The sequence below is a fragment of the Urocitellus parryii genome, chromosome 1 (genome assembly GCF_045843805.1).
Source record: "Urocitellus parryii isolate mUroPar1 chromosome 1, mUroPar1.hap1, whole genome shotgun sequence".
Taxonomy (NCBI): domain Eukaryota; kingdom Metazoa; phylum Chordata; class Mammalia; order Rodentia; family Sciuridae; genus Urocitellus; species Urocitellus parryii.
Genome location: NC_135531.1, coordinates 82,940,400 through 82,955,370, shown reverse-complemented (window position 1 = coordinate 82,955,370; position 14,971 = coordinate 82,940,400). Strand labels below are relative to the sequence as shown.

Genomic DNA, 14,971 nt, shown 5'->3' with positions numbered 1-14,971 from the left:
GGTTTGAAAGCACAATAGTGAATGAACAATGACTTAATTCATTGAGGATGTACAAAGTGCTATGTAAATCAAAAGGAGAGCTTTCTACTTGATTTGATTAGATTCAGAATGAGTTCATGGCCATATAAAAAACTGAGTTTAAATCAGTTAGAGATGCAAGAATTTTGAGATTGATAGGTTAGAGAAGAGGGGAAGATAGAGGTGTAAATGCTGTAAAAAGTGAAGGCTAGATTCAAGGATCAGTTTAAATGGGGCTTCTTATGTTATATGTCTAGAAATATTAGAAAAATATCTAGGAATGTTGAAAAGTAGGTAGAAGTAAGTTGTGTAGACCTGACTTACATCCTTATAAACTTTACACAAACTTATCACAACAAAGCACCTTTTTTCCATATTCTTTTTAGAAAAACAAAATTTTAAATAGTTTATTATTCCAAGTAACAAGATAGATATGAATTCACTTTATATTTTTCTGTTCTGCACAAGCGTTACTACCAGGTGAGCTTTCCTTAGCATAATCAGTAAAAAAGTCAAGGTGTGTTATTTGAGTTTGAGGAGGATATAGGGACTGATTATCAAGGTATATCAAAATCTGGAACATAAAGATAGTGATTAATATATATGCACATCTCTTGGTGGTGCAAAAAACCCTGAAAGTTAGTGTCATACACAAACACACATTCACCCATGTTTATGTATGTGTGTATAGAGAGATATAAATAGAGATAGGGCTTGATGTCACAAAGTAGGTGTGACAATGTCTGATTATTTTTCCCTGTGCCCCCCAATTCTTAATTTTAGCTTCTATACCTGCACATTAAAATGTTTATGTCATGACCACTTAGTCAAAATAGCCTCATCCAAGAAACATGAGTATAAGAAAAAGGAAAGAGCAAATCAAGAAGCTCAAAAAGTACCACTTCAGGGAGGAAGAGAAAGGTTGTGAGGATGCAGTTTCTAGTATAGAGGTGCAGAGAATCTTTACTCTGCCACATACAATTTTCTAACATTTTTATATTGCCTTGACATTTGATAAAATCCTTGTGTCTTAATTTGGTAATTAGTGCTGGTGATGGTGATTTGTGTTTCATTTTGTATTTAAAACCTTATAAAATATGATATTCCACAGTAAGTACATACAATATTTTTTCTGAATATATCCATAGCTACATTTTCTTTGCTTATGAAATAGCTCTTGAAAAAGGCATAACTATTATTGCTATAGTTTCAGGGAATTACTTGCCTATTGTAGAGGCATAATTTTAGAGTGATAGTTTGAATTTAAATAAAAACTTAGTGTTTAAATTCTACTACTTGTGATTAACATGCCTATTTTTAAAACATTAAAATATTTAAAGTAAAATATTTAAAATTAATTCTAATGGTACATGCATATAAACCATATACTTGGCAAACTCTTACTATTTTTCTACTAATAGTTTCTCCCTTACCTTACAAAATAAATCTTTATAAAATAGGGAGGCTAAAGTGACCTACTCTTCATAATAAAATGTACATTCTATGCACTGTAGTTTTCATAATTCTATCTTATACTTTGTGTATTCTCAGTAATTATTTATAAATAACATGAGAATTATATATTAGAAAATTTAAATTTGAAAATTATTGTATTAAGGCTATTTCTGAAGGTGAAGGGTTAGTTTCTCTGTAGTCCTCTCTCAATATTTATGCTGGAAATTTTTTGTGAGTTGAGGTGGTAATGTTTGTGTTTGTCAATAAAAATCATAAACCTGGCAACAGCATGTAGAATAGGTTAGACTAAGGAGAGACTCCAGGCAGAGTGACATAATCTACTCTTTTGACAACACTTTCCTTCACACTTCCCATGCACTTGTTTATGGTGTGTTTTCTACCTTTCTCCTTAATCTATCTCCTTCATGAACCTCTCATTCTCTACTTACCAAAATGCCATTTTTCAGCTTAGCAATATTATCAGCTAGTACTTGGATATGCTAATTCATTTACTGTTTGATTTCCAGTGTGAAAGAGTTAGCTTAGCTTCAAGGTGGCACGGATTCATCATTCTCCCTTTCTGTTTTTCTCCCTTTTCACCTCTGGCCCTGGTTTTTTGGTTAGATATCTGGTAAGTGCATTTTAGAAACACTTTTAGATGTATTGCTACCACTTTGGTAGTTTAGTGCAAAGTTGGAGCTCACTGCACAGTCATTAGCAGGTGGGCGCCCTATACCTTAAGCTCTTCTCACAAGGCTCTACTTGGCTGGTTTTATCAAGGCTCCTGGTTTTAGCTACATCTGTATGCAAATAGATTTTAAGATTTCTAGCTTCCGGCTATGTTCTTTACCAAATTTGATACTCTTAATCTCTGTACATATACAACCATACTTGTTACCTATTTTTCAAAACTGATTTTCCTTTTTTATTGCACCACTGGGAGTCACCTTTGACTTTTCCATCCTTCAATCTTCAATCAGTTAACAAATTATCAGATCTTACTGGCTGCACAACTAAAATTTTTCTCCAACCTATTTCCTGCACATTTTCTTATATTTAAAATACAATAGAATCACAGTTATAATTGGCATTCCGAGGGGCTGTTTCCCAGTTTTCCTGTACTGTAAATAAGACAAAAGATCAAATTATCTATGTTCATTAAAAGTTGTGATTTTTTTCAATATTTTTTGGTTGATTTAAAAGTTATAAACTTTTAATGAACAAATCAGAGCATTTCCATATCTTGCCATTCATTTATTTTTTCATTCAACATATGACCACTGAAAGAAAAAATGAAATATCTGTCTTTGCACATAGGATTATCTCTTTCTGGGGGGAAGACAGTCAAAATAATAGTTATATGTAATCATGTTTTTTATCTTAAAATAACAGTTCTACTTTGTATAGTCATCACCTGTTGTCTAGGGTCTTCTAGTTGATCTCCTTTCTTCAAGTCCATACTCTGCACAACCTCTAGGATTACTTTTTGAAAATGAACTTCTGCAATGTCATTTTTGTTATAAAAATACTTATTATTGGCCGGTGTGGTGGCACATGCCTGTAATCTCAGCAGTTTGGGAGGATGAGGCAGGAAGATTGTGAGTTCAAAGACAGCCTTAGCAAAAACGAGGTGCTAAGCAACTTAGTGAGACCCTGTCTCTAAAGAAAATACAAAATAGGGCTGGAGATGTGGCTCAGTGGTTGAGTGCCCCTGAGTTCAATCCCCAGTACCCCCACCTCCCAAAAATACTTATTATCTTTTGCCAGTAGGTTAAAGTGTATTATTTGTAACAAGGCCCATGAAAAGCCTAATTAATCTGGTCCCTAATTCCTCTCCAAGTACATTTCCTCTCACTCTTGACTTCAGACACCATTTATATTTTTCCACATCCACAGGTTGCTGTTTCTCACTACTATGCCTTTGTGCCAGCTTTTTCTGAACCCTCCCCCCACCACCACCACCTCATTGCCTAGCTATATCTTACTCATCCTTTAAGACTCATCTCAGGCAGTAGCTCCTCCAGTATCTCTCCTCCAAACTCTGGCTAGTGTTAGGTGACTGTCTCTGGTTCTTCTAGAATGCACTTTGCAAATATCTAACCATACTCAACATGTTACTATGCAATTGTCTTTTACAATTGTAAAAAAATTGTATGCAATTGTAAAAAATGTTTTACTGTATTCCTAGACCCTGAAGTCTCTAAGGGCAGGGACTATCTTATATTGCTTTGGATTCCCATTACCTTGCATAGGTCCTAACACTTGTTCAATATGTATGGTTGAATGAATGAATGATGCATTGGGGAAGCATCTTTGATTAAAGTAACTCATTATATCATGAAAGATATTGCTTTCTGTAAGCCTTTTTAAAATGACACTAGACCTAGGGATCAGGAAAAGTATATTTGGCAAATACAGAAGAGTAACCTAATCTTTAAAGGCCTCAGTTTTCCCATTGGTAAATTGAATATATTGAATGACATGATTTTATTCATCCTTTTTGGATAAAAATTCTGGGAACATAATACCTGGGGACATTTGGCAAATGTCTGGAGACTTTTTGGCTTTCAAAACTAAGGAAAACACTATTGACAGACATCTGGTAGCTGGAGTTTGGGAATGCTGCTTAACATCCCACAATTCACAGAACCAGTCTACACAATCATTGTCTATCACCAGAATAAAAATCTGCTTTCTTTGCTTATTCTGATTTGCTGCTGCCTCCTCCTCCTCCTCCTCTTCTTCTTCTTCTTGTTCTTGTTCTTGTTCTTCTTCACTGGCAGGCATTATAAAACTATTATTTTTACTGCTTCTGCATCACAAGAAAGTAAGCATATGTGCAAAGGTGGAAATTTTGTGTTATATGGTCAGTAATCCTGTGCTCAGTGAATGAATAAATGACTGAATGTGAAGATATGACAATGCTCTGAACTTGTCTTTAAAAGTCAAAACCTAGAGCTGAGTGTGGTAGTGCACAACTGAAATCCCAGTGACCTTAGAGGCCAAGACCAACCTGGGCAACTTAGGGAAACTGTGTCTCAAAAAAAAAAATAATAATAAAGGGGGGTGGTGCTGAGAATGTACCTCAGTGATAGAGTGCCCTGGGTTCAAACCTTAGTATCACAAAAAAGTTATGACATACTCAGAAAAATGAGAAATTATACCCCATATGATTCAAATGTATGATATGTCAAGATCATTGTACTGTCATGTGTAACTAAAATGAAACAAATTTTTAAAAAGTTATGACATAGAGAATTTGATCTTTTGTCTTTTCTTATTACAGAACAGGAGAACTGGGAAAATTGACAGCCCCTTGTAATAGCAATTGTAGCTGTTCACGATCCTATTATTATCCACTCTGTGGAGTAGATGGAGTCCAGTATTTTTCTCCATGCTTTGCAGGTTGTTCAAATTCTGTTTCAGATAAGAAAACAAAGGTAAGTGTGTCTGCTACTTTATCTTTAATGAGGCAATGTGTGCATTTATGATAGTTCTTTTGATCCTATAGTGGAGTTGCTTTATCTTCCTGTCCCTCCTCCATTAAAAAAACCCAAACCTGCTGATGATAAACACCCTTCTTCCTTTATGACTCAAGTGGTTCTTGTTGAAATATCAATTTGGCAATTATTCACATATATTTTTGTAACATCACTTATGTTGTTAGAAAGACTTCCAATTTCTTCCCAAACCAACATGTGTGAGTGTATGTGTGTGAATCATGTACAGTATATGTTCATTTGTAAGAAGTAGCTATAGAAAATTTAAAAGACTTCAGAAGAAATTTAAGAATTTAATCCCCAGAGGTTTATTTTTCTTCAAATCAAGTAGATATCTGGAACTGCTTTAGTTTCAAAACACCTTAAGAAAACCAGGTGTTTGTATCAGTTAAAAAGAATCAAATTCCACAGGTGACCTTGGTGGATACCTTAGAATCAGAACTACTTGGCAGGTAGCTATTCCTTTGAGAGGTGGATAAGTAGGTAGCATTTTCTTACATATAAATATTAAAGAGTTAAATTATTAGATTTTAAATGCATAACTAAAAATGTACAGACAAAAATACCATCCTGCTTAAGGAAATGCTGATGAAAAATCTAACACCCAGAGCATAGTAGGAGTACTGTTGATGATTTTGATATGGTTAATTTGCATTTGTATTTTTGACCAAGTAATAAGATGATTACCTCCTTACACAGAAAATTGCCTTCTGGATATTGTATAGTTAGAGCAAATTATTTTGACTTCCAAATATTGTCTTTGTCTTGGATTTTTATGTTCAGCAAGTCCACATCACTAGCCATTGATTCACAAGAATTTGTTCTTATGGAATAGCTTAAATAGGCAAAATGCAAAAAAGACAAAATAAAAATAAAAAATAAATATGAAAATGCTTAAAAAAGTAATAAATACATATGCACATTTTCTCACAACAATATTCATCTTATATTTTATAGGTATACAAAACAACTACAAAAACAGACTTCATGGGCAAATGTGTATTTTATGTAAGAGAGCTGTGAAGTTTTTAACATAATACAAAATCCTGTTTTCAGTTTACCCTCTTACAATTTTAAATGAATTACTTTATTATTTGATACATCTAATTGCTTAGTATGTATTAGTTTTGGAGGTCTCATCTGTGTTAAAAGATTTATAGTAGGAATGCAGTTCAGATTTAAAATGCTTTTAAGAAAAAATTGTGGCTAACCAACTTTTTATTTTTTATTTTATTTGTTTATCTATTTCTTAAGTTGCCTTTTGTGGTCCTGGAGATTATAGCTGGTGATGCTTTACCTCTGAGCTATATCCCCAGCCCTTTTTATTATGAGACAGTGTCTTGGTTAATTGTTGAGGCTGGCCTCAGACTTGTGATCCTTCTACTTGTGATCCTTCTACAGATGGTCCTGAGCACCATCATGCATAGCCTAACCAACTTTTTACTTATCTGAATTATTTTTTCTACAAAGGAAAACCATGTGATTTTTTTGATCATGCTAGCTTTTAATATTTCATATTATCATTATATGCATAAGTATATTTATATACATACTAAGTGTATATGTAAAATAGTCTGTAGGATGATGATATTGTCATGTCTATTGTTTTGTTGTCATCAACCTACTGTGTTAGGAAGGATAGTTTACTTGCACTAAAGTAATTCCAATAAGTTCAAAAAATTACAGTTAGAAGGTTATAGTTAAAAGAAGCAAGTTGTTTTTTCCAAATCCTTAGGATGTGTTAATTAATATTAGTATGGCACTTGTCACAATTCTAGTGTTTGCTGTTAAACTATTGCAGATAATAAGATTGTTACTATAGTCTTCGCTTTCTGTAGTGGAAAAGAATAAAGTTATTTAAACAATTATGGTCTAATGAAAACCTAAAGTGTGTGAGATCACATAACTGCTATCAATTTGTTTTGTAAGTCATGAGACAATAGTAATTTACAAATTGAAGTAATGACACAAGTCAAACTACAGATGATTCTACTGCAAATGTATGTTTTGTTTCTACTTAATTTTTTAGGGTTAATTACTCTTTCTCATCATTATTTATTGTATATGGATTAAGACAGAATGCAAAGTTTTGCCAAGTCTAAAGAGATCAGCTTATTTACAATGATAACAATCTATTTTCAGAATAAATACAGTGTTTTATATCTAACTTTTTCAGGTATATTACAACTGTTCCTGTATTGAAAGGAAAGCAGAAATAACACCTATGGCAGATAATTTTGGTTTTGAAGCTAAAGCAGGAAAATGTGAAAGTCACTGTGCAAACTTGCCCATATTTCTTGGCATTTTCTTTGTTGCAATTATTTTTACCTTTATGGCTGGTACTCCAATAACTGTGTCCATATTAAGGTATGTATCAGTTGTGAATCTGCATTTTCTGAGGCAACATGTTGAGTTAAAAGAAAAATAGACTCCGTGGCAACTTCAGCCCTTGCAAACTCATTAATTCTGTGGCATTGGAAAAGTAACCTCACGGATCCCCAGATTTATGGAGTTTAAATCAGATTGTGCAAAAGCATCTTAACTTTGACTACCTGGGATGTACTTGGTTTTTCTCTGCCTGTTTTTATAAAGCTTCTTTTTGTGTGAGCTGAAGATACATTCAATTCAATTTGGGCATCATGGAAATGAAGAGCACTCCTTGTAAACCAGAATTAGAAATGACATGCATTCTGCCTTAAACATGAGGTGCTCTGAAAGTAAATCTTCCTGGAGACAGGGCTTCAATAAGGAGCTGGCTGTCACCTGGCTGTTTGTTTTTTATGCTTTCAATTGTTCCTTTTTTTTCCATATTGAGCTTTACAAAACTATTTCCTACCTGCCCTACCTTGGACTCACCAGCCTTTCTGTATTTTTTCCTAGCAAGCTGTAGATTTTCTCGTTTCAACATTTTGTTTCATAATAGTCACTTGCTACCTTTTCATGTATTTTTAAAAACATTTTTTTAGTTTTCAGTGGATCTTTTATTTATTTATATGCAGTGCTGAGGGTCGAAATCAGGGCCTCACACATGCCAGGCAGGCGCTCTACCACTGAGCCACAACTCCGGCTCCCTCATGTATTTTTTGATGAAAAAATGTTTCTGGATTCTATTCTGAAAACATTAAGTGGTTAATACTACACAACATGAAAACTGGAAGTATTTAGAGAAGAGGAAAATGCTTTTAATTTTTTTTGAAAAATTATAGAAATTACTTTCAACTACTTGTTTTAAAAGTCTGGTGGTTGTCTTTTATCTTTCATCTGATTTTCTTTTTGTGATCAACATTGTGTCTCTTTAATGTTTGACACTTATGACTTGAAGAATTATTGTTGATTCAAATGGAGCTTCAGATTCATACCTGAATCTGTCTCAGATATATACCCTATTCCATAGGCATGATTTCTGTATCAAAGTTAGAAAAGGAATAAGAATTACGTGCTTGCAACTTAAAAATGATAATAAAAACTCAGCATTTTTTTTGTATAAATTTTAGTTTATTTTTTTAAATTCCAGATTTATTTGATTTAATTGGCAAATGAAATTTGAATATATTTAAGGTGTGTAATACAATATTTTAAAATATATATACACTGAAATGATTATCACAATCAAACACACACACACACACACATACATATATATATCATCTTACATAATTATCATTTGTGTGTGTGGTGAGAACGTTTGCCATCTACTTTTTTGAATTTTTTTTTTTGCTGTAGATGGACACAATATCTATCTATCTTATTTATTTTTATGTGCTGCGGAGGATCAAACCTAGTGGCTCACACTTGCCTCATTGAGGCAAGTGCTGTACCACTGAGCTACAATCCCAGCACTGCCATCTACTCTTAACATATTTCAAGCATACAACACAGTATTATTAAGTGCAGTCCCCATGCTGTGCATCCCATCTCCAGAACTTGCCCTGAGTAATTGAAACATTTTACCCTTTGACTAACATCACCCCATTTCCTCACCCTCAGCTTCTGCCAATCATTAATTGTTCCCTATACTTATGTGAAGTTGTGGTTTTTTAAAAATATCCACATATGAATGATATCATGTAGTATTTTGTCTTTATCTTATTTATTTCCATTAGCATATCTTCAAGTTTCTTCATATTATAACAAATAGCAAGATTTCCTTCGCTTTATAAGGCTGAATAGAATCATCTGTCACATTTTATTTATCCATTTACTTAGGTTGAATCCATATCTTAGCTATTGGGAATACTGCAATGAACACTCTTGGATATACTTATTTCATTCCCTTTCATATGCAATCACATGCTAATTTTAATTTTTGAGGACCCTCTGTATACTACCTTTCATAATGACCATACCAGTGTTCATTCTTTCTAATAGTATGCTATGTTTGCCTTTTCTCTAAATCCTTGCCAATATTCGTTATCCATTATATATTTTTTATAATATTTACACCAATAGGTGTGAGTTTATTTAATTCTGATTTTGATGTACATTTCCCTGATGATTTCTTATGTTGAGACTTTTTTTCATATTCTTGTTGACCATTAGCATATATTCCTTGCAAAACTATATTTTGGTTATTTTTTGAATTGGATTCTTTTTCTAGCTATTTTGTTATTTTAGTATCTGATTTCCTTTGGATGCTAACCCCTCATGTAATGTATGGTTTGCAGATATTTTATTCAATTCTATAGGTTATCTTTTCACTTTGATGATTGTGTCCTTTGCAGTGTAGAAACATTTTAGTTTGATGTAATCTCATTTATCTATTTTTGCTTTTGTGCCTATGCTTTTGGTTTTATACATTTAAAAAATCACTGACTAGACTAATGCTAAGTAAGTGTACTGTTATATGCTACTTTTTTGCTTAAGTTTTAAATATTCATGTCTTGTGGTTAAGTCTTTAATCCATTTTGAATTGATTTTACTTATAGTACAAGTTAAGGATCCAATTTCATTCTTTTTTCATGGGAATATTTAGTTTTCACAATGCAATTTATTGAAGAAAATCTTAATTACCCATAGTATGTTCTTGATACCTCTGTCAAAGGTCAATTATATAGATTTACTTTGTGGCTTCCTATTCTGTTCTATTGGTGGGTGGTGTGTGTGTGTGTGTGTGTGTGTGTGTGTGTGTGTGTGTGTATCTTGTATGCCAGAATCATATTTTTTCATTTATATATCTTTGTACTATACTTTGAAATTGGTTGATATGATGCCTTAAGCTTTGTTCTTTTTGTTCAAGATTGATTTAACTATTCTGAATCTTTCTATATGAATATTAGAATTATGTTTTCTGTTTTTGTGAAAGATGCTATTGGCATTTTGATAGGAATTATATTGAAACTGTAGAATACTTTGAGTAGTAGATATATTTTAACAATATTAATTTTTCTAATCCATGAGCATAGGATGCTTTTCCATTTATTTTTGTCTTCCTCAATTTCTTTCATTATTTTTTAAAATATTTTTAGTGCACAAACTATACTCCTTTGATTACTATTATTCCTACATATTTTTATGCAATTGTAAATGGGATTGATTACTTAGATTTACCTAGTTTAGTTTTTGAATAGTTTATTGTTATTGTATCAGTCCCAGAATTTTACTAAATTCATTTGTTAAGTCTAATATTTTTGGTGGAGTCTTTAAGAATATATATATATATTTTCACACACATATAAATAATTAGTATAAATATATATATTTTCACACACATATAAATAATTAATATAAATCATCTGTAAAAAGACAGTTTTAATTTTTTATTCCCGTTTTTTATGCCTTTTATTTCTTTTTCTTACCTAAGAACTTTGGTCAGGAATTCAAATACTGTGATAAACAGAAATTGTGGTATTATATTCCTATCTCAAAGGAAAGGCTTCCAGTTTCTCACCATTAATTATGATGCTAGCTATAGGTGTAGAGGGAACATTTAAACATGACTCTTCTCCTTTACCTTTGTTAAAATTCATAGGGTCTGGTGATGTTTTTTGGTGTTATTTAATTCTGATAAAACTTTTCTTCTTTTATAATCCCAGAATGAATAAACTATAAGATCTTTTAAATAACCTGTTTATTTATATGCACATTTACTTTTTTATCAAAATGTTAAACTGATATAGATATGAACTTGTTCGAAGAGTGATTATTCTATATAACCTTTTTTTTGGTCTCACTTGCATTTAATATTTCCAGGTGTGTTAATCAAAATCAACGATCTCTAGCATTAGGAATACAGTTCATGTTACTTCGGTTATTAGGTATGTCATTTCATTGGTAATTGTTGGCTATTTTGTTTCATTGATTTTATGAATATATTTCTATATGGTATATGACAAGAAAATAATTAAAATAAAGAGGAAAACTATATAATTGTCATTTAAGAAAGCTATTTTCCAATACTCAGGATGTAACATTAATTATATACCGCATGATAACATGACAACTTTTCACTTACCCAATTTGTTATGGTTGTTTCCAATCATGTTGCAAGTATAACTTTATAAGGTGTATCAAATTTACTTAGAATATAAAATAAAATCTTTAATACACAATTTAATTTATCCCTGCTTTTATCTTTATTTGTGACACTGTTATGATGCATTAACAGTAAAAATTAATGAGTTAAAATATGTCAGTAGCAACAGTGGTGTAAACATTTTTACAAACTAAGAACCAGTGGAAGAAATAATATATTCTAGAGAATTTTCTAAGTTTTTAGATATGGGAATTTGCAGATGTAAAAAGAATAAAAAAGAAATATAATAAACATAATATTGTGATAATTTATTAAAATAAAAATAAAAAAGAACATTAGAGATTACCTAAAACAAATTTCTTATTTTTCTCATGAGTAAATTAAGTTTCTGAAGAATTCAGGGTTTTGTCCATAGTTACACAATTAATAATGGAAATGAGATCAGGAAAATGATCCTTTGCAGTCAATTGCACACACATATATATATATATAAAATTTCAGTTGTTGATAGACTTTTTTATTTTTTATTTTTTTTATATGTGGTGCTGAGAATTGAACCCTGTGCTTCACACATGCTAGGAATGCACTCTACCACTGAGTTACAACCCCAGCCCCAATCAAGTGTATTTTTGACTCTATCATGCTACATGTCATGAAAGCACAGACCAGATATAGCCTGTTTTTTTCTAAGAAGTACTACTGGAAATCTGACATTTGACTTGTAACAATTGGAAGTGTCTTGACTATAGTCATCTCAGAGTGTCACTGGAGGGTTTGTTCCAAACCCCTGCAGGTACCAAAATCACTGGATGCTCAAGTCCCTAATGTAAAATGGCTTAGTATTTGTATATAATTTAGGCATATCCTGTTTTTCCATATAGGTCAATCTGAAATGGGGCTATAGCTCAGTGGCAAAGCAGTTGCCTAGCATGTGTGAGGCACTGGCTTAGATGCTTAGCACCACATAAAAATATGCAAATACATATAGTTCAATCATCTCTAAATTTCTTATAATACATAAACAATGTAAGTGCTATGTATCAATACAACTGTTATACTATATTGTTTAAGGAATAGTGACAAAGAAAAACAGTCTGCACGTGTTCAGTATAGATGAATTTTTTAAAAAATATTTTCAACCTATTGTTGGTTGGCTCCAATAATGTGTGTGTGTGTGCATGTGTGTGTGTGTAAGAAATACTTATGTTTATTAACATGTTACATACATGTGTGTACTCATACAAATTCATATTAACTTGTATACACAACACATGTATTATATATATTATATAATTCAACAGACTTACTTTTATATTATGAGTAAGCATTTTGATTTTTAAAATCTATAATAGCTAATTTCAAAGGCATATTCATTAAATTATAAAAACAATGAATTAAACTCTTTACTAAGTTAAATTTTAATATAATATATGCTTAAGATTTCTGTTAGTATTTTTGAACTGATTACAAATATATAATTAAATATATTTATTTTAAAGTATTTTATCTGTCTTTTTGCCTTGTACATGAAATGATTAACTTTCTCATTGACAGTCTTGTGCCCATTTTTATGTATATAAATATACGTATAGCTATATATATTAAAAACTTGTGATTGCAAACTGTAACCTTTACCCTTTTGTATTTTGCTTATAATTCTTCTAGGCACAATACCTGGACCAATTATATTTGGTGTCACGATCGACAGCACATGTATTCTCTGGGATATTAATCAATGTGGAATTAAAGGTGCTTGCTGGATTTATGATAACATAAAGATGGCTCATATGCTAGTAGGTATAGGTAAGTGACTTCTTGAAAACTTTAGAGTAAATGTGAAGTAAAAAAATCTCATTTTTGGTTCCGTAAGTCATAGGAGTTATGGAAAGTTCAGTGTAAACTGATGGACAATCCTGGAGTCCTGAGCAGAAATCATTTGCTACACCATGTAATGAGAATCTTTGAAGACAGTCTTCAAGGCTCAGTCTTAACTAGAAAGTATAATTTTAACTTTCATTATTTCACACATCGTATAATTTTCTTTTTTAATTTTTTTCACACTTTTTATGGGAGTTTACCCAAAAGCTAAAGATAAATTCTGAGAATGATGGTCATCTAGGTGTTCAGGCTTTGGAAAACATAGACCTGCTGTAGGGAAGTGTCCTTTGGTTCTGAGACATGTTGTAAGAAATTTTTTATAGTTTTTTTTTTTACTGTTTATAGCATTTTATTATTTTTTAATTTTTTTTATTGGTTGTTCAAAACATTACAAAGCTCATGATATTATAGTTTATAAGGTTAGTCTTGATGCTTAACCCTATTCACCTTTTATGGTCTGTGATATTTTGATTAAATAGCAAATGAAAGTTAAGATTAAGGAAGTAGAGTAGCACATGTAATGTGTAGTAGTATGATAAATTTAAAATTTAAATTTCAAAAATAACTCATGTAATTAGAATATTTAAAAATAGAGAAGTGTTTAATATATTTGTATATCTATGTAGCTCCTCTTTCCACAAATATAGTAATGGTTGTATCAATGAGCATTCCTGATTTTCAAATATACATTTAAAAAAAATAGTAATGATTAGTAAAAAGCAATCAGCTTCTAGAAAAACTACATGGCAAGATCACATTTAATTTATTCTACTGGCACTTATTAAATGCTTAGTATTGTGGTTGGAGCTAGTTTTTCTTTGCCTCATTGATTTCAAAACCAGAGTTCTTTGAAAACAGATCAGTTTGTGAAGTAAATCTTAATGTTTCATATTTTTAGGTAATACAGCAGGGTAAATTTGGTTAAGTAGTAAATGTGATATATTTATGTAGAAGAGTTCTCCTAAGAACTCCAAAGGGTTTTTTTTTTTTTCCATTTGAATACGAAACACCTGCAACTCATTCAAGTTTAAGGATGATATAGGCTATTTTATTTTATCACAGTCACTTGGTTACTTATGAATTTCTTAAGATATGATAGTGTGTTAAATTTATAAATAGAACATGGATTTACTTAATCCCACACAACACTTACTTGACAAGAATATGCAATTATGACCATGGATACAATAATTACTGTATATTTAACTGAAGGGCCAAATACATAATTAATTTTTATTTTTCTATTTAGCTGTTACCTGTAAAGTTATCACCATTTTCTTCAATGGATTTGCAATCTTTTTGTATAAACCACCACCACTGAACACAGATGTGTCATTTCAAAATCAGAATGCAGTTGTGACAACGGTTGTAGTAGAAAGGGATCTCAACAAAGCAGGAAATGAAGGGTGAAGAGGAAAAGATTATTTGACAGTTGGAAAATTGACCTCCATTTCTAAGAACACACAGTGCCACGGCAGCATTATCTACCGAGTATAGTCAATGGTATTTTAAACACTGATGGTTTATAATCACATGTGTTTGTTGTATATGTATGGACTCTTGATTTTCATACAAGAAACAGACCTGTGCCTTCAAAGCCAACCAAAGCCTCAAAACACACACAGGCTCACTTATTTTTCACTGTCTA

At 31.6% G+C, this 14,971-nt stretch overlaps 1 protein-coding gene across 1 annotated transcript in view; it reads left to right on the top strand.

Annotated features, from left to right (window-relative positions):
- Positions 1–14,733, top strand: part of Slco4c1 (solute carrier organic anion transporter family member 4C1) — a 54,185-nt gene extending 39,452 nt beyond the window's left edge. Inside the window, exons 9-13 of the mRNA XM_026395046.1 lie at positions 4,760–4,913; positions 7,150–7,340; positions 11,163–11,227; positions 13,111–13,248; positions 14,573–14,733. Of these exons, the coding sequence (XP_026250831.1) occupies positions 4,760–4,913; positions 7,150–7,340; positions 11,163–11,227; positions 13,111–13,248; positions 14,573–14,733 (709 nt within the window). The remainder of the gene's footprint in view (positions 1–4,759; positions 4,914–7,149; positions 7,341–11,162; positions 11,228–13,110; positions 13,249–14,572) is intronic.
- The last annotated feature ends 238 nt before the right edge of the window (positions 14,734–14,971 follow it).